The following is a 20,944-nucleotide window of genomic DNA, read 5'->3' on the forward strand; positions in this document are numbered from 1 at the left end:
CGCCCTAGATATATTTTTTCACAATATTATACAATTGGAAACACATAATGGCCCCTTTGTCCAGTTCACAAGCTCACTTCCACTACTTTAACAAGATCATTGTCAAGTTGTTGTTCTACCAATTGCGGGCCTCAACTTGAATTTTGATCCAAGGACCCAAAAACGTGGGAGGAAAACACTCACCGAATCTAATTGCCAAAAATAAAAAGACAGACAGACCATTACTAACACAAATATACTTGGTTCCTTGATTGGGAGGACAATTTCTAATTATTATAATGTATATGTGTGTATATATATATATGTTCATCCATTAGGTTACAGATTTACAGTGATAAGTACTAAGAACACGAGGACAACCTTCCTACTTGAAGAGAAACAGAAAAACCCTGTTGCAAGTCAACACGGTTGAAAACATTACCATCCCCAAATACTCAAATCCAATGTGGGGGAATGTAGGTATCCAACTTAAAGAGTTTGGTGATTGTCATTTTCTCATCATCTCGGTTGCACCTTTCAACATCTCTATACCAACTTTCAGACATTGCCACGGGATATGTGATTAGGTACCTCTCCTTGATTGTCCAATGGCATGTACTGCGCCATGATTGCTCGTATTTCAGAATCCATGTATCTCTGCAGCAAGCAATTTACACACAAAATTTGAATTACTACAAAAGGTAGGCCACATTGATAAATTGAATCCTATGATCCAAATTAGATCCATCATGATTGATTGCCGACCAAAACTCATTCACATGCTTTGCATTTTAGGGCATTTTTTGGGTCTAAGCTATGTTTTTTGCATATTCAACTCATCCACCCATCTATTGCACAAATTGCCCATCAACTCTAAAGTTGGCCACCTACACCAAGTCCCCCTTTTAAATCTCTCTCTCTCTCTCTCTCTCTCTCTCTCTCTCTCTCTCTCTCTCTCTCTCTCTCATTGAAAGTTTTCCTTCCCTCTGCTTTCTTCTCTTTACCCTTTCTTTCATTCCTTCACTCTTCACTTCAAGAATATTACCAATCTAAGTGTCTCGCAATTCAAACATATCCCAGCATCTTATCATTCTCGCTTTCAATTAGTTTGATATTTGACTTTAAAAACCTCTGGATTCTTCTTCAGAATCAGAAGATAAGCTGAATTACCAAATGTATTGTCTATCAATTTCAGCATTTCTTGAACCATATAGAATTGACTTCAACGAGTGTGATATATGCATACATTTTTACTCCATTCCGAATCAAGGTCTACTCAGAGGATTGTTTTAATGTATCCATGATTTATGCAATATCAGACATACCCGGATCCTGTACTTGTAAACTGAGTACCCCCCGAACCCAGCAGCAGCCAAGCCGAGAATAGCAACCCAAACAAAGCTCCAGCGGACTGTTGTATTATATTTACCTGGATTTTCCCAAAAGATAAGTTAGCAGAGGAAAACAATTGGCACATTGCAACGGGAAATTGGTATCGAGTGTTCATTAACAAATGACAATCAAATTGTAGGACTGAAAAAAAAAAAAAAAAAAAAAAAGAAAAAGAAAAAGAAAGAAAGATTGCAGAATACTCTTCTTGTATATCAGATGAAACTCAAACACAGCCAAATCAAAATAAACAACCGTTTCAAATGAAAATTAGCAAAAACAATTTACCATGGTTCCTAGATGCAAATTCAAAACTGGTAGCTAGATGCAAATCTCGTTGTATGGTAAATGTCAATCAAAGATTCAGTCTTGTGGATAGTGAACATAAGATGAAATTCAGCCAACAAGTGTATCTCCTCCGAAAAACAAAATAAGACACTTTGGGGATACTTACTTATACATAAGTCATGTTCTTGCATGTACAATAAGCCACCGCCACAGCTGCACTCATAACTGCCCCATGTATTCTTGCATTTGCACTCTGGGCATTGGCAGGCCAGCTTCTCTTTGCATTCATCAACATCTGGCGCAAGGAAACAGCAAAGAAGCATGTGCAGTGAGTCAGGTTTAAAAAAATAAATAAATCCTAGTTGGTAATTGAAAAGAACAAAGCATGTGCAAGCTTATGACTAGGCTCAAGACAACCATCCCTTTCCCCCGCCCCTCGAGAACAACCGTGGGCTTCTGAAGTGCTAATTGAAACCTAAAAAACTAAAGCACTAAATCCGCTTTGCATGTAAGCTCTAATCATAAATATTCTTCACAAAGTATATTCTGTAATAATTCCTTAGTGTTGTAACAATGAACAAGTCCAAGTCCTCAGGTTAAGATGAAAATCCCATGACAATGGACCACCAGAGGAGCCTCAACTCTAATTGAGGTTTCAATTACTCACAACTTCATCAGTTTTACTATGTATATGATGCCTGATTTTATTAATGGGAGAGATCAAGGGCAACCATACCTTCGCAGGCATTGACTCCATCACCCTTGAATCCTGGTGGACACTTGCAACCTTTGGAGTCATCATCCTATTTACTTTCCCATTAGATCAGAAACAAGAATACAGGATAATGTGAAATTTGTGCGTCATTAATTGACTTAAAGCTGGAAAACTTACAACACAAGCAGAGTAAGTCATGCCATCCTGGGATTTCGTCCAACAACCTCCATTATTAATTTCACAGCGTAAAGCTCCTGAAGCTGTTAAACCAAGCACACTCATGTCATGAATAGAAATGAAACAGATGAATCAAAACAAAAGTAGCAGTTTTCTCATAAATTGAAACCAACTAATTAGAGTCAACACCACGTCTAAAGACCACACCAGGCGCAACCCATTAATCTCTAGATACTTCCACCTAATTAGAGCTACATATCATTTATAACCCTACCGATCCCACCCATGCCAAAGGGGGAAAACCCCCCAATATACTACCTTTATCAGGGAGCCAATTCTGTTATAGTTTAAGAGTTCTATTATTACCGCACAGTCCTGGCCCATTTTTCCTTTCATCTTCAAATTTTTTAGTGTTAGACCATGTGAGGTCACAGCAACAAAAGAATTGATTTCCAGAAATGCGATGTCAGGGATGAGCACAGAGAAAATTTATAGACGGGCTGGTGAGTATGCTTTTTAAGTATAAGACTCAAACGAATGAGCCAACAAAAAAGGGGCATGTTTGCATACAAAATTATTACTTCAAGAAGACCCAGGTAACAAGCAAGTTATTAGGCCTGCTTCTATCAAGCTCCTAGTTCCCAAGTCCAATTGCCATAGAGACTTGAATTATAGCTACTCAAACCTAGCTGCATCACTCACAATAGCTTTCTTTGCAGATTACGTTAATTTGGTATATCAGGTCTATCTTGAAACCAAACTAGCACTACATGAGGGGAAGAATTTTACCTTCACAGTGAGTATAACCATCTCCAACAAACTTCACATCTTGCACAACAGGGCATTCACATACTCTTCCCCTAAAAGTGTCCTGCAAGAATAGCGAGAATCAAATAAGAACCAAGGAACAAGTGAACTCAACGAAATTAGAAGTTCTCTAAAACTCCCCCAAAAATAGCACCAGAAATGTTGAGACAATGAAAATACCTTGCATGCAGTTATGTTGGCACCCTTGTCCTGCCAGCAGCCACCGTTGTTGTTCAAACACTCATTTGTTTCTATATCTGCAAGGAACAATTTATAGACAATAAATAACATATTGTCAAAAGTATGTTGCAACGATTCAGTTGAAAATTGGGATCACAGATTAAGAACATCATCTTCAAATATTTCCAAACCAATCTATAAAAGACGGCCAGCTCACACATGTAGCTGATCTGTTTTTCTCTATAAAATGCCAGTTCAAGGGGCCATGTAATTTCAACAATAGCTGTACCGAAAAAATGTTGGGGAAATAAAATACTTCATAGAGATTCTGATAGATTTTATCAAGCCCATCCGAAGCTGAACTAAAACAGAAGTCAAGCCGGTCCACTTGTTTTGCTTTTCTTCTGGTGGGTTGTTTGTAAGAAGGCAATACACAGACACACACACAGAAGGGAAGATGAAGACCTCCACTTAAACAAATGGCAGGCTCTGTGGTCTCTTCAAAACCTGCACAGATGGCCTTGAGAACTGCTACTTTGTCCAACTTACCTGAAAGCATTGTTAACATCAAAATAAAAGGAATTAAATGAAAAGGTAAACAATGTAAAAACTATTATGCAGCTAAACACCTAACAGGATCCGTATAGAGCTTCCTCAAACCTCTATACTGTCTGTTATTTATAACAAGAGTTGGCAATATGGTAACATCTCCACGAGAACCCTTGCCAATCTGAAAACCAGAATTGTTAATGGGCAAGATGAGCAAAAGCCTAGCATGGAAACAAAGAGAAATACAGACAAGTAGTGAATGACTGAAGAGTTCACCTGTGCATCCTGTTCAGATTTAAGAACTGGGTTGTCCACATCTGCAGTAGGGTCTCCAACGCATTTTTCTATCTCCTTGAGATCAACGCCTGTTAAAGCACATCACAGGGAACGTGTTGATAACAATAAGTTTCAGTCTTTAGATATGGAACATAAGCTTGCTCTCATCAGCCAGTACCTAGTACATTACACGAACATCCAAAAACAAAGACTCCATGAAAAAGTAAAATGTGTTTCCAAGAACCCTACAAAACTAACTTAGATGACATTCTGAGACATTGTGTTCAAGCAAGAAATATCCAAATCAATGGAGTTCAGGCATCGACAGAAGTTCAAGAAATTAGCTAAAATAGATAATGCCACGGCTAAAACACAGACCAACAAGTTGTAACTAATTTTAATTTAAAATGGAAGAAAAGAAGTAAAAGTCGTTGGCTAATTTAAAAGATAGAACAAAACATTGGGTAACAATAGAATTAACCACTGGAATGATGGTAATGTGGTGAATGAGCCAATTCAGGGAGTGGCACATATATCGGTCATTCAAGAGGATGTCACAGAAAACAATCCACCTTGATTAAAGATGGCTAGGAGCAGACATAAACCCTGAACCAAACATCTGGCAAAATTCGGCAAATTTCAGAGATAAATCCAAAATTTATATAGAAAGACTGCAGTGAAGTAACTAATGTGCTAGGCAAAATTAATACGTACTACAATATTCTTGTTAAATATTTGAAATTTACAGCTTATGCATAGAACACGAAGGATATATCGAAACACAAGCATCCATATGAAGTCTTGAACCTACCAAGTGTTTGAATAACTTGATTTGAGCATTCTTCACTGTATTTCTTCTCTTTCATCGGGCAACGGATTGCAAAATCTGCCACATAGTCCCACCAAAGCCATGGCTTTCCACCGTCATTTGCCACCTTAAAGAAGCAAACTTGGCGTAGATTTTGAACCACAACATCCTTGCCATCATAGCCTCTTCTAAAATCTTGTTCTGGATCTGGAGCACAGTATCTCCCATGATTGATGCACTGAGACTTACACTGTTCACTCAAAATAAAAGCTTCTGGGCAATACCAAGTTATATAGTGCGGGGTGAACTGAGTGTACCCTTTCTTCTCAAGTATTTGAGCTGCCCCTTTGAAGTTCTTGGCAAAGTCGATCTGGCTATCACACTTTGGCCCACATTCATCATTGCTATTTGTCCAAAACTCATACTCAACCCGCTCATCAGGATGTGGAAGAGCCTCGGACCAATCAAGATTTATGTTAACCATCTCTCTGTTAGATAGAACTTTCTTAATGCTATCCCCCAAAGATTTGCTGATAAGAGCCGAAGGAATGGTGATGTTCTGTAGATAATCAGCATCGGCATTCTCTTCTTCAGGAGTGTCCATGGTAATTAATGGTTCAATCCTGTCATCTGCAACCAGAATGGCAGCTGCTCCACCATTCTGTGCGTTCCAGGCCTTCAAGGTGAAGTAACAATCTGCCAGCACATCAAGTTAAAGATGAAAACTTTCAAAAGAAAATAGGAAAAAAAATCCAAAAATCATGTAAGCGGCCTTCAACTTATGTCCTAATAAAACACTAAATGATGGATGACAATTTTGGTTATACAGTTAATCCAAAAGGCAGAAGCAAAACTTTGCACCTGGGCTTCAATCAAATAAACGGGAAATATCGAAATCTATGAAAAAATTCCTTAATAGAATCTTAATGAAGAAGGACGAAGCTCCAGTTATCAATTGTATATATTTACAAGGTAAACCCGTCGCGGACTATACAAAGCATCGAGTCATTGACACCATCTGCTATGTCATGCTGCTATAAATATCATAATTAAAATAATATAAATCGATTTTAGAATATCCACGTCGTTAATTTAACAACATAGAATCGGATTCATAAGCTATCGCCAAAAAATGAAACTTTTAACAAGCCATAATCTTCTTTCAGGGTAACTCATAATTGGAAGGAAAACCAAAAAGATAAATATTGGGAAAAGAAAACCTTAGTGTATAGTCAATTAAAAGACTTCTTTAAAAAAAAAAAAAAAAAAAAAAACAAACAAACAAGAAACCTGACCTCCTCTATCGACAAGAAGAAAGGTGGGTAGGCCTCCGGGCTTCGACTTGAAAGAGATATCTACGTCATCGAAGCTCTTGCATGCCTTTTGATTGGCTTTGGGGTACGTCACAATGCCAACCATAGTTCCTCCATACTGAGGAACCCCAAAATTTCCAATTGCACATTCATATACACCTTTCAACGAGCTCGGTGAAGACACTCTCAAGCTGTTCTTCTCCACCACAAACCGTGCCACACAAAACCCAAATAGCATAAACAAAAAACACAGCAAAAGCCCGAGCCTTTTCCCCATCTTTTCACTGAGTCTCCCTAAACCAATCCACAAAAAGACCAATTTACTACGTTTTACTCGAAAAGACCCAACAAAATTAGAACTCGGTTTAAAGTATATTAAACCAAATCTGATAAGTAAAAGCTCTTTTGTTTCTAATAAAATCTGGATGTTTTTGAAAACCAAGATCCGAACGAACTTTTTGCAGTGAAGTTGTCTGGGTCTTGAGCTGAAATTACAGAGAAACGTACGAAGGGGTTATTTTCTGCGTAATGATGAGTAAATTTCCCAAGGAGGAAAAATAAGAACGAAGGTCGGAGTTGAAAGCCGTGTCGGTTACGCTCAACGGTAAATTCAATCTCTCCACTCGATATAACTTCCCGGAAAATCAATTCGACGTGTTGATTTATATAGGAATAAGAAAAAAGTAGCTAAGGACCCGTTTTCTGAAATGTGAAAAACGTTGCGACAGATCTAACCCGCCATTAATAAAGGGTTTCTCAGTTTGGATTTATTCTTATTTGTGTTGGTTTTTTAACGGTGCTTTTATCAATTTTTACAAGGTATACTAATAATGAAAGATAAGTATTTGATTGGAGGAGAACGTGGAACCCCACGTCCGACCCCACGTCGGAGAGAAAGTCGATACGTATTTGCATGCAACCCAGGTGCCGAGGAAACAGTTTCCACTCTTGTGACTTCTACCTACTTGCTACAGGTTCAACTGCAGAGTTATTATTTTTTATTCTTTTTCTAGATAAATGTCACTCAGGGTGTGTTAAGAAATTCTCTATATTTTTCGACATATTTTATTATTATTTATTATTTTATTATTATTTTTATATATTTTTTATTATTATTCATTATTTTTTATTATTATTTAATATTTTATTATTACTTTTCACCTACTTTTTCATTACTATTTATAACATACTTTAACATTTCTCAACATCTAAACCCAATCTTAGTTGGCTCAAATTTATCTCGAAAATTTTAATTTTTTTTTAATAAAAGGATTTTCATAATATCAATAATTGTTATGGTCTTAAGCCTTTACAAGAGACAATACAAAGATCTAAATAGTCTATATCAAAAGTTTCTTGACTCAAAGACACTACAATTTTTGCTAACTGATGTACTATTTTATTAGCTTCTCTTTTCACATGTTGGATCTTCTAGCTTGTACTTAGCAATGTGGCCTTAGTATCCTCCACCAAACAGCTTAGTGTCCCATTTTGTTTTGTGCATTGTCTCATAACATTTACTACATGGCTTGAGTCTTCTTCGAAAATGATATCTTGCAGATTTAGTTCCTTACACATTCTTGCTGCTGTGAATAGACCAATGGCTTTTGCAATGTCTGACTATAAGCAAAAGTTAATTGGCTGCATTAAGTTAGCAAAGACTTCAGCATCACTATCTCAGATAACCACTCCCACTCCAATTCTGTATTCTTCCCCTCTAACAGCTATATCCTAGTTAAGTTTTAGCCATGTAGTTGGTGGTGCAATCCATTGTGCATTGACTTGATGCTGTATCCTTTTATGCTTGCCTTCTTGTTGATCTTGTGCTTGCTTAAAATATTGCTGTGCTTGTTTGGCATTATTAATCAGTGCTTCTGGAGATAAGAAAGCCCTTCAAAAATCTATTGATTCCTCCTGTGCCATATTGCCCTTGCTATTTTAGCAAATAGATTAATTTCCTCATGATTTGTTCTATGAATCATGTGAAGGAAAATGGAACCAAATTCTTCATCTGTAATGGAAGCTTTCTGTGTTTTCCTGCTTCCCAACCCTTAAACATTTTGTGTAGATGGGCATGACCAAAGAATATGAGTAGGTGTTTCAGTTTCATTTTGACAGATAGAACACAATTGGTCTATTGTAACCTTTATTCTATGTAAATTCTGTTTTTTTTTTTTTTTTTGGAATATCTGTTTTGTTGGTAAAGCATCATTCATTGCATGCCACATAAAAACTTTGACAAAATTTTTTGTTTTTAGTTGCCATATTTGTTTCCATAGTTGTTTGTCATCCCTTTTATTTGTTTCCATAGTTGTTTCCATATTTTTTATTTTTAGTTGCCATATTTGTTTCTATAGTTGTTTGTCATCCCTTTTATTTGATGATTCCCCCATCTATTCTTGTTGTTGCTGCTTGTACAGGTGATATGCACTTCTCACAAAGAATTTTTCATTTGTTGTGGCTATCCATACCAGTTTATCTTCACTAGCACACTATGACATAGGTATCTTGAGAATCTCTTTACCCTCTTCCTCTTTAAACACCCCTCTCAGTAATTGCAAGTCCCACCAACTCTTATTGTGATCAATTAAAGCTTCAACTTTAACATTTTTTGGCAGAATTCTCATTGGAGATTGAATGTTGCCATATCCTGTTATTGGTATCCACTTATCAGTCCACACGTATTTTCTTTTCATCTCCTACTCTCCATATACAACCTGCTTTTGCTATCCCAATAGCTGAGTTTAGACTCCTCCAAATAAGTGAGGGTCTTGAACCCAGTTTAGCCTTTAATATAGATTAGTTAGGGAAATAGATTGCCTTCATAATTCTAGCTGCTAGAGATGATGGTTGAGTGAGCAATCTCCAAACCTATTTAGCTAGAAAGGCTTGATAAAACTCACTAAGTCTCTAAATCTCATTCCTCATTCTGTTTTGCTTAAACTCAATCTGTGCCAACTCTTCCAATGAACTTTGGAGTTTATTCTGAGAGCCCTACCAAAAGTTTGCCATCAGAGCATTAAGCCTATAGCATAGTGTTTTAGGTAGTGAGAAAACACCATACTATATGTGGGGATAGCTTGAACGACAACCTTTATTAGGATCTCCCTACTGGCTTGTGACAGAAACTTGTTCTTCCAATTCTCTATTCTCTTGCTTGCTCTTTCCACAATGCTTTGGAATTCCCTATGTTTAGACCTTCCAATGAAAGATGGTAATCCTAGGTACTTTTCCAAATTAGTAGAAGCTCTTAATCCAACAATATCCATAATATAATTCCTGGTCAATTGCTTGGTATTTATACTGAAGAACAAAGATATTTTCTATCTATTAAGTTGTTGTCCAAAGACCATTTCATAAGCATATAGAATCTGATTCAAACCTGTCCATTCTTGTATAGAACCCTACAAAACATCAGACTATCATCCGCAAAAAAACACATGGTTCATCTTAATCTTCCCCCTAGCCAATGGAACCCCAGATATCATCCATTTCTATTTTGCTTGGATTAGTTTAGCAGATAATGTTTCAGCACAGATAATAAATAAGAAAGGAGATAGTGGGCAGCCTTGTCTTAACCTCCTTGATGGGTTGAAAAGCTCTTGAGGTGCCCGATTGAATAAGACTGAAAATGTTGATGAAGGTATGCACCTTTGTATCAATTCTGTCCATTTTATATCAAACCCCATTTTGAGCATTGCTTTTTTAAGAAATCTCCATTCTACTTCATCATAAGCCTGACTCATATCCAATTTCATAACCATACATTCCTTCTTTCCATGCATCTTTGTTTTCTTAGTGTGGACTGCTTTATGCTGCTAGAATGTTATATGAAATTAGCCTTCTAGAAATAAAAGCACATTGATTCTGTGATATGATGTCAGGCATAACTTCTTTGTTTTGATTGGCCAATAGCTTTGCAACTATCTTGTACAGCACATTACATAGGCTGATTGGTCTGTACTTAGTAATTTTCTTTGGGTTATTATTCTTTGGAATCATCACCAGGTATATATAGTTCACATTTGACATGTCTTGCTCAAAATTCAGAAATGATAAAATAGCCTCACATACCTCTTCCCTCGCTATATCCAAGTACCTTTGATAGAAGCAAGCTCCATATCTATCTGGTCTTAGGGCCTTGTGTGACCCCATTTAAAAGACAACATCTTTTATCTCTTCTCTACTAAAAGGTGCAAGCAAACTGTTGTTCATTTGTTGAGATACTTTCCTTTCAGTTGCATCAAGAAATCCCTCAATATTAGTACGTTCAGAGGTTGTAAACAGGCTCTTATAATATTGAGTAAAAGCTTTACCAATCTAATCAGGCTTTGTCAATTTATTTTCTAACTCATCCAGCAGTTCCAAAATTGTATTCCTCTTTTTCCTTTGGCTTGCACATAGATGATAGTGCCTTATGTTTCCATTTCAAGTGTTCCCTCTCAAGCACATCATCAATTTCTTTTTGAATCTATCTAACCTGCTGCACTATTTCTGCTGTGATAATTTGCTGCAATTGTTGCAACATGTTTGTCTTCTGCATTAAACTACCTCTTTCCTCTTGTTCTTTTTTGTAACTCCACCTCCTTAAGTCCCTCATACAATCCTCTAACTTTTCTTTTATTTTTTCCATTCCAGCAACCTGATCCCTCCCTTTTTCCCATGCCTTTTTTTTTTTTTATCACATCTTCACAATCTGAAAAAGATGACCATTTATCTTCATATCTTCTTACTCGAGTAAGTTTGATTGCCTCATTATTATTTTGACTTAGTGACAGTAAAATAGGACAATGATTAGATGTAGATGTTGGCAAGACTTTCACATCACCACTTCCAAATGTTACACCACGTAGCATTTGCAATTACCCTATTTAATCTCTCATTGGTAAAAGATTGATCTAACTTGTTGTTGGCCAATGTATATTTGCCATTTGTAAAGCCCAAGTCCCTAAGCTTGCAGTCTTGCATCACTTCCCTGAAACTTTCCATCTGTTTTTCATTTCTTCTAGCCCCTCCAAGCTTCTCATTTTGATATAAAATTTCATTAAAGTCTCTCAAGTAGATCCACTTTTTAGGGTGTTGAAGTTTTAAATATTTCAAGATACTCCAACTTGATTGCCCTTTTTTCTGTTTCTGGGTGACCATAGAAGCATGTCATCATCCATGAATTTTTTTTTTTGATCAATCCATGAGTTGATATGTCTTTGGGAGTAATTGTGAATTCTGAGTCTGACTTCCTCCTCCCAAAATAGAGCTAGTCCCCCGCTTTTTCCTTTTCCAACACTGTAAAGAGACCTTTTAAAACCCATCATTCTTCTAGTAGCTTCTAATTTCATTTTGTGCTTCTTAGTTTCCATGAGAAACAAGATGCTAGGCTTATAAACCTTAACCAAATGGCTCAGGTCCCTAACTGTCCAAGGGTTGCCAATTCCTCTGCATTTCCAACTTAGAAGCCTTATTTCTCTCAACGGGGATGATTAACAGCCTTCACCGATATATTCACATCAGGTGCCATAGTTTGTTTCTTGCCCTTGACATCTTTGTTATTCTCCAGAGCATAGATATTATTATCTTCTTCTGATTTTCTTTTCCTTGTAGTATATGTAGGATTAGTTTGCACCTCAATGTTACTCTACCCCCTTGCCATTCTTTTCCACTTATTTCCACATGTCTCAGCCACTTGCTATGGTCTACTTAGTTGTAGTTGAGTCTTCTCCATATCAAGTCCTTTCTCCTCAGTGTTAACCCTCAAATCTGATAATGAATCTAGGATTGAGATGTTCGGACTGTTATGAGTCATATCCAAAGCTAACTTAGGAAAGACCTGCATCCTTTGTGCTTCTGTTTTATTGTCCTGCATATCTTCATGAAGCATTGACTTCAACACAAGTTTGTTGCTCTCTTCCCCTATCCCTCCATCAGTTCTAGCAAGGCTTTGACTTTCTTTATATTGGCAATCAGACTTAGACTTAGTGATACTTTCAAGTTGCTTTTCTGCGCTACTACCATAACTTGAACTTGTACCTAAGCTAGTAATAATGGTTCCTAAGTTAGAAGCTCTCATCCAGGTCTCGTATTGATTCATACTTGTCAACTCAGAAGTATCCAAATGGGTGTTTTGGCCAATACAACCACTAGAAGCATGTTTAATAACTCCACAAGTAAAGCAAAACTTAGGGAGTTTTTCGTACTTGAAGTTAACAAGCCCTCTATGTCCCAGCAAGTCCACCACTTTCCCTCTTGCCAATGGTTTCATCAAGTCTACTTCCACAAGAACTCTTAGCCATCTTCCCCAATAGTTTTTCATTAATATCATAATCCACTTTAATAACAATCCCAATTGATGATCCAATTCTCTTTCCAATTGCTTTATTCATGCATCACAGGGGGGGTTATGTAATTGGACCCAAAGATTGGTATGTGTAAAAGACAATTCATTTGGAGGAGTTAAGCCCTCAAATTTTTCCTGGCACAGCAAGTTCATATCAAACATCCATAGTTGTCCCTCCCATATCCTATTCAAGTCTACCTTAGTTTAAAACTCGAATATATATATATATATAGGTTTTCTCCTACTTCGATTATTTTAATATTTTTGCAGAATTTCCATATCTTGAACATGGTATTTAAAAGCCTCTTTGTTAATCTTCTTATCAGCTATGATTTTCCCCACTAGACAAAACTTACCTCTTTCCATAGTCTCCTTAACATCCTTCCTGTAATTACAATTTCATCTTTTTCTTCCTCTATAAGTGAGAATTTGTTCCAACGTTCAATTAATTCTTAGATATCTTGTAATTTGTTTCAATCCTCTGTTCTTGTTCAATCTTAATCACTGAGTTGTTCTATCTATCTCCCTTGAATTGCCTTTGGCAAACTGACCTTCCTATGAAGGATATTCTTCCTCCTCACCAAAATAGTCTGGAAATGAGAGAAAACTAGTTGCCCACATCCTCGACTGTGAATTTTTTTTAGAAGGCTTTTTAATAATAAAGAAAGTGATTTTTAATAAAATTGTTATTTTTTTCTTAATAATTAACAATGTTAAAAAAATTCAAAGAAAAAAAAAAGTCTCAAATATGCTAGAAGGTATGCCTAGTGGTATATGCTGGAAGAAAACTCTTTATGCAGGAGAGTTGGCGTAGGAGATGCGCACAAACAAATGCGGGAGTCTACGTGGAAATTAATACTGTGCGTTTAAGAATTTTCTCAAACATTGTGTTTCATCTCAGTTTCCCAATTTCTGAAGCCCATCTCATGCCGCCCTTCCCAGTTTCCTCCTCCCTCCCTCCATTTTCACCTTCCTTCATCTTTCTAAAATATTCATCATAAACAATGGATGGGTTTATGAACCCTAACCCCCTCCATCTCCCTCTTTTGTCTCTTCCATTTCGCACCCCATGATGGGTTTTTGAACCCTAGCTCCCACCATCTCCCTCCTCCGTCTCCTCATTGACATGTTGTGGCAACTTAACATTGACTTTAAGCCCAATTTACCTCGTTAGCAAAGTCCAAAGGACGATTCTTTTGCTTACAAAATGAACCTGGAGGGTTGAAGGGGCACTTCGCATGCTTTAAAAAATGCATGGGTTGAAGGAAACTCAATGGTGTGAAAGTTTTCAAGTATATTCTTCCCAAACGGTAATGAGAAAATTCACAATCAAGCTAACCTGAGTGTGTGGGGTAGGGGAAGGGGGTTTTTTGGATTTATATTTTTGTGTATAAAAGTAAAACAATTAAATAGGGGATCTCGGCTGGGACGTGTGTGGTGGGGGGCCCTTTGATAACGGCAGAGGAAACTTCTACATCAACATAAGAGAGAAATGAACCCACTTACCACAGATGATGATGAAGCCTGGTAGATGTGAAGTGTTCAAAACTGTCAAAGATAACACCGATGCAGATGACTAGTGAGGTGGAGGTTCTTGGGTCGGAAAATACTAGACGCTCGCAAAAGATGGATTATAGTGGAGAACTACAGTTTCAAAAGTTCTTTAGTCAGAAAATGTTTGAAGTTTTTATGTGTGTGCAAAGTTTTCCTTTTCTTTTTAATTTTTATTTGCTTTTTCCTTCTTTTATTTCATTTTTTATTTTTTTAATATATGCTGATATGGCAACCTTGCGCAAAGTCTCCTGTACCTAGCGGGATTGTATGCTGGATGGTCCCTGGCATTGTCCATTTTTCTATGTTATATAGTACGGAGCGAGCAAGTATAGGCGTAATTGTGGCTCAAGCTGATAGGGTCACAACTTCCCGAGTAATCAGAAAAAATGCAAGAAATCCATAAGTTGAGCAATTATAATTTAATTCCTTAAGAAAGTAAAATTAATGTAAACAAAAATATTTTATATTCCTAAGTTGACAAAATGTAAATAAATATATCGGAATATGATTTGTTTGGAGATGGGAAATGTTTTAAATATATATATGTATATATATTGGAGCTGATATTACTCGAAGAGAAATGATATTTACAGTCGTAGTTGTATAAGCGTCACGCGGTCTCTTTAAAAAAAGTGAATTAATACAGAACCTACATGAAAAAAAAAACTAACTTTTTAATCATAGACTCTGCTCTTTTTCAAAGCGATTGTACGACATTTGCACATTTTACGACTGCACGTAACATTACTTTTATGAAAAATTGCTAATTGAAACCTAAACTCTACCGACTGACTTTGCTTTCTATGCAACTTCATATCATAGAAAATATTCTTCACAAAGTACATCACTTCCGTTATAATTATGTAGTGCTGTAACCGTGTAACAAGTCTAGTCTGAATCTTTGCATTTTCATAACTCTTAACACAATCACATATTAGAAAAAAAAAAAAAAAAAAAAAAAAAATTATTAATTTGGTTTCTAAATTTAAAATTAGGTACTACAAATTTGTGAGGAGCTTTCCACTTGATTATTAATTTATTACAGTAAACGAGTAATATAAATGCCAATAACAGTGTTTTTTAAGAATATTTTTGTGGAATATTTAAAAGCTTTCCACTTTTAATGGTAAAAGTAACATCGATTTACAAAATGAAAAACAATGAAGTTATACCTTATTATACACACAACTTTAACAAAACTATGATTAAAAAGTAATTTTCAGTGATTGTGATTTATGTTGTAGTAATAGTATTGCATTTCCTTCTCTCATTTATAAGTCCTTTCAGAATACATCGAGATTTACGTCTATTACTAGATTTCTAGATTACCAACAGAAGAACCCCGTTCACAGGGCCAGCAACACGTCTATTCTCGCTTATCTTCCTCCACATCTTCTCCAAGCCCATACACAAGGTCCGTCGCACTGGACGCTTTCCTTTCCTTCCTTTCCAGCTTAGCCCCCATATCCCCACCCACCTTTGTCCCTCCCGTCGTCAATGATATACCCTCCTCCTCAAAATCGTCTCCTGTCTCCTCTAAGTATGCATATCTACAAGTCCAACACCAAACAGAGTAAATATATAATGTCATTACTTCCTATTAAAACTTTCAAACACAAGCAAAACAAAGATACCAATATGCTTGCGACCATTTGTACTCTACAAACCGTCCACCAAAAAAAGAAAGGAAAATGGATTAACAAATAAGGCTTTGGAATGATGGGGCAAAAGAATGATACGAGAGAACTCCCATTTTGTATGTTTCTCCAAAATAAAGTCAATTGCTACAAGGCCTATTTGAGTGGATGGCTCAGCTTTAAAATGCTATCTACAAAAGGAAGGCATTCTTATTGTTTCTGAAACTAATATGTTGAAGACACATGGAGAAAAAGTTTTTAAAACCATTGCTCAAAAAATAATTTATCCATAGAAGTCATAAAATTCAAACAAGAATTGAAAACAGCAAACAATCCCAGGTGAATGTCAGTTATTTTCCAGTTACCTCCGGAAAAGGGGGGGCATGATCAGTAATGCCCCCCACCAATTTGTTCTCCCCTTGTATTTTTCCTGTGTACAAATCATTGCTCAAATTCTAATTTTTCTTACTTTTGCTTTTGACTTTGATTTGTTTAAATTTAAAATATATATTATTTTATTATGTACTTATAAAATGGTTGTCTATGTATCACTTCTTTAGCACTTAAGAGCTGTCCAGAAGAATTTTTGGATCATATTATAAAGCCCATTTCATGTGTCAATCTATCTCCTACTTTAGACTTTAAAGTTTATACAGAAACTTCCAAGGATCTACATCCCAATCAATTAATCCTGAACACATTCAAATCCTGTCTAAAACATTAGAGGTACAGTTAACCATCACCAACCAAGAATTAAGACATCAAAGTAGGTCAAGTGACAATGTAAAAGCAAGTACCTAGTTGGGTTTTGTGAAGGAGCCCAAAGAACACATATTACCACCAAGAGAGAGTATGCAAGTAGACTCCAGAACGCTGGAATGATCCAGGCAATTTTCCACAGCTCACTCAATGGGTCCGTTGCATTGAAGTAGAGCTAAGTCAACACAAGTCAAATGAGTTCCAGTTGATACTTAAATTAAGATACTTATAAATAGTCCACCAAACTTCATCTAATGTTGCATCTCATGGAATTGCAAATGTTTAGTTAACAGATGTCCTATTACCTCAAAGCCTATCCAAGCGATAGAGAGAATAACAGACACTGCAAGAGAATTGGTAAATTTGCGGAAAAGCTCCAGTTTTGCCATGTTTCTCCTCATCTGCATCCACAACAAACAACAAGGAGCAAAAAAACATTTTATATCAAGGACAGTGCCAATATAAAGGCAAATGTTCAGTAATTTTAGCTGGAGAACTTATCCTATTGCTAAGAGTGCAAAAATGGTTACATTACTAATCATTGTACTTGCACATTCTTCAATTTCATTGTTGAAACCTGCATATTTAATTAGGGAGAAGCCACATCCATAGAACCATAAATAAATCCATACATCAAGATGAATAAACATCATTGCACCAACAAATTTTACATTATAACATGTTACTGAATTAGATAATCTATTACCATCATATGTACATATAATAGACTGTAAACAAATACCTGCATTCATACTGAAGCAGTGATAAGGTGGAAAGAGGAACAGAGAAAACAAAAAGATTACCTGAAGTTTCTCTAAAGTTCTTGCTAATGACGAAAAAATCCACAGAATAAAGCAGGAATCCAGGAAAGCAACGGGCAGAACCAAAAATAACTTTGTATTCCCAGAAAAATCATTAATGTTCCCCAAATGTTCAACTAGCTCAAGTGCCTCCGTAGCAATGAAATATATTATGCCAAGAATAAGTGCTTTAGAGGTTATACCACCAAGTGTCGGCTTCACAACACTATAGCCCATCGAAACCACCAAAAGAAGAAGGCGAGACACAGTTTTCTTGACAGAGCTAAAAGTTACAGCCCACAAAGTAATCGCCATCGGCCGGCTTCCAGTTGAATTGAAGTTGGCATATTCAAAGTACCAGACAGCCATTTCACACATTCCAAGAGCAATTACAGCTGTAATGTGGTAGTGCAACTGTGTGATATCCTTCCATAACTGAACAAACCTTAAAAACCAGATTAGGCCAAGTGCAAGGTAAGCTAAAGACATGAAACCATAGAATGTCATCAAAGGAGCCATCTTCCCAGGTAAATAACCATCTGGGTTTCTCCATACAGTCCTTCCTTTGATTCTTGTGCCCTTGAGTAATGGATCACAAGACATAAAATAGAGGTAGTACATTCCAGTACTACTTATTTCAACTTCAATATTCTTCATTGTAACTTCTTCCTTGTTTCCTTCAAAGGAGGTTTGGATGCGTCTAGGCCAATTGGGATTGTCCACATTGTTTTGTATAATAACCTCTCCTAACTTGCAGGATCCAGAGTCTGCAAGACTTGGGTTGCAGCATATTGCATTAGACTTCAGGAAAGAACCTCCAATCCTTTCCCTGTCTTTTACCTCAAGTATGATAGCTTCCACCAACCCAGTGTTCGGATGCATCGCATACTGCTTACTAGCAGACTCTTTTGTCCTCACAAAAGTGACCGTTTCAAACCTGAGAGTCCACAGTGAGAGTGGCAATCCTCAATAAATCCATACCCAAGCATTACAAGATTCGGTACATATACATGGACATCAAAATTAGGAACCCATATTCAAGTAGTTAGCATTAATAAATTCCTCAGAGATGAGGTAACATGAAATCTATGAGCATAAGTCTGTACCCACAAGGATTAAAAGAACATGTTTCAAAAGAAAATGCCATTTTGGTGTTTTACTTAATTTTTTTTTTTTTTTTTGTAAGTAAATAATCAATTATTTACTTAAGTAGGCGGAGGTCCAGTATTTTCTGAATCGTATACAGAAATATTCTTGTTTGGATGAGAAAGATTTGGACAAAACTACTTAACAAATCAGAACGTGCAATGCTGTACTACTACAATAGAATGGTTTTTTCAACGACATGAAAACTCACCAAGGCCGGATTTTGGGCCAAACCTTGGAGAGTAAACCCGCTACACGACCCCACGGGTCAGAAACTATCCTTCCAATCTGGTAATAAAAAATTTTCATTAAAGCTTAAGAAATTAAAAAAGAATTCAATCTCCTGGGCTCCTAGACCAAGAAAGGCACTCTTACGATCGATTCCAAATGTCAATACAAGAAACAGAAAAGTCATGTTCCATGTCTTGCTCCTCGGTGGGATATTCTAGTAAGATTTAAGTTAATAGATAAAGCCAGAATTATCATCTTTACATTCAATTAACTTAAACAAACCCTCACGGTTAGGCACAGAAGTAAGAGAAGACATACAGAAGCAGAAATGATTAAAATATTTGGTGAAGTAAAAAAGGAAAGTAAGAACAAAACCTGATAAAGGACTTGCCCTTAAGGGACTTGTTGTTTAGGGAAGTGGACGAAGTTTGATCCTTAGAAGCGTTGTGATCCTTAGAAGCGTAAAGCCCTTCACTGCCGCCATGGAAGAAGGAGGCGTTTGATTGAGGAATAAACGCCTCGTTTCTGTATTCGTGGATTGAAGCACTCACTGGAAATAAGATTGAGCTGCAGACGCAGATTAACCCAATTAGAAACCCTAGCCCCATGCCTCTCTCTCTGGTTCTGTCTCCCTCTAAAGCGGATTGGCAGAGGGGGACTAGTCGCTAGAGTGCGACTTCGGCAGAGGAACCAACTAAATTAGGACCATTGATTTTCGCGGCATCAACACGATGTCGTTTCGTTGACTATATTATTCACCAAATCTGCACTTGGACATGTTAAACAAAGTACTATTGTAACAGATAACGCACAAAGGCAAAATGAATTCCCTCGTCGCATTCCATTTGTAAGGCTGTATATATACATAGTAAAAGGAATTTAAGTTTGTTACAAATAACCTAAAGAATAACTAACATAATGCCTCTACAGTGTCAAGCTAGAATGTATATCAAATGTTTGTTTATTGTCATGCTCATGTATGACTAATGGTAAATCAGAAATATTTAATCTAATACACCCCCTTGAGTTCAAGGGTGTATCTACAACGTTGAGATTCGACTCAAAACATAAGAAGTTGTGTCAGCTACAAGGTGTTTTGTAAGCACATCAACTTTTTGATTTTGGGAACTAATGAAGCAAACTTTTAGTGAATTTGCAACTACTCGGTCTCAAACAAAATGATAATTAATGTTCATGTGTTTGGTTTATAAATGATAAACAGGGTTTGTCGAGAAGTAGGTGGCACCAAGGTCATCACACCATAAAATTGGAGGTTAAGTTAAAAGAATTCTCAGCTCACATATAACTATCTGTAACCAATTAAGCTCAGTAGTGGATGAGGTAATAGACTTGTACTGTGCTTTAATTGATGATCTAGACACAGTTGGCTAATTCTTGGAGCTCCAGGAGATAAGAAGTTTGCCTAAGAAGATGCAAAAGCCTCCAGTCGATCGACGATCATCGGGGCACCCACCCTAATCGAAATCAGAGTAAGCTTGAAGTGTAAGACTTGATTTTGAGGCAAAGAATAAATCGTGATTGATTGTGGATTTTAAGTATTAAATCCGTTTAAGTGCACTCCAATGAGGAAGTTTGGATGTATGCATGAATTGACATACTTTGTTCATAGCAAAGGAGATGTCTGGTCTTGTAATTGACAAATACTGTAATCCACCCATGATGCTTCTGTATAAAGTGACATCCTCAAACTCTCGGGAGTCATGCTGAGACAGTTTTAGAGAGGCGTCATGGGTGAAGACATGGGTTTAGCTTGAAGCATTTTGCTTCGAGTGAGCAGATTGTTGATGTATTTACGTTGAGATAAAACAAGACTATCACTAGTATAGTCTACCTCAATGCCTAGGAAAAATGAGAGACTGCCAAGGTCTTTTATAGGAAATGCACAACCTAACTCGTGTAATAAATATGCAATGGCTGAAAGAGTGGATGATGTGATGACAATATCATGCATCCACGTTGACTAACAAAAAATTTGAATTTCATT

At 36.7% G+C, this 20,944-nt stretch overlaps 2 protein-coding genes across 4 annotated transcripts; both read right to left on the reverse strand.

Annotated features, from left to right (window-relative positions):
* Positions 1–270: 270 nt before the first annotated feature.
* Positions 271–7,260, reverse strand: LOC122275089 (vacuolar-sorting receptor 1-like). 3 transcript variants are annotated; one of them, XM_043084034.1, is made up of 13 exons: positions 6,989–7,260; positions 6,464–6,775; positions 5,172–5,864; positions 4,361–4,449; positions 4,196–4,265; positions 4,001–4,084; positions 3,536–3,612; positions 3,338–3,419; positions 2,549–2,631; positions 2,393–2,459; positions 1,823–1,951; positions 1,305–1,408; positions 271–636 (listed from the first exon to the last, which is right to left on the reverse strand). In XM_043084034.1, the coding sequence occupies exons 2-13, from the start codon at positions 6,756–6,758 to the stop codon at positions 538–540; spliced, it is 1,872 nt and encodes a 623-aa protein (XP_042939968.1). In that variant the 5' UTR covers positions 6,759–6,775; positions 6,989–7,260; the 3' UTR covers positions 271–537. The 3 variants fall into 3 exon arrangements, with proteins under 3 accessions (XP_042939968.1, XP_042939967.1, XP_042939966.1); XM_043084033.1 differs by having other exon boundaries at positions 6,937–7,260; XM_043084032.1 differs by having other exon boundaries at positions 6,464–7,260.
* Positions 7,261–15,571: 8,311 nt separating this feature from the next.
* LOC122276517 (transmembrane protein 87B) lies at positions 15,572–19,625 on the reverse strand. The gene is made up of 5 exons (XM_043086310.1): positions 19,315–19,625; positions 17,566–18,499; positions 17,068–17,163; positions 16,801–16,937; positions 15,572–15,916 (listed from the first exon to the last, which is right to left on the reverse strand). The coding sequence occupies exons 1-5, from the start codon at positions 19,545–19,547 to the stop codon at positions 15,733–15,735; spliced, it is 1,584 nt and encodes a 527-aa protein (XP_042942244.1). The 5' UTR covers positions 19,548–19,625; the 3' UTR covers positions 15,572–15,732.
* Positions 19,626–20,944: the final 1,319 nt, after the last annotated feature.

The sequence above is a fragment of the Carya illinoinensis genome, chromosome 9 (genome assembly GCF_018687715.1).
Source record: "Carya illinoinensis cultivar Pawnee chromosome 9, C.illinoinensisPawnee_v1, whole genome shotgun sequence".
NCBI lineage: Eukaryota > Viridiplantae > Streptophyta > Magnoliopsida > Fagales > Juglandaceae > Carya > Carya illinoinensis.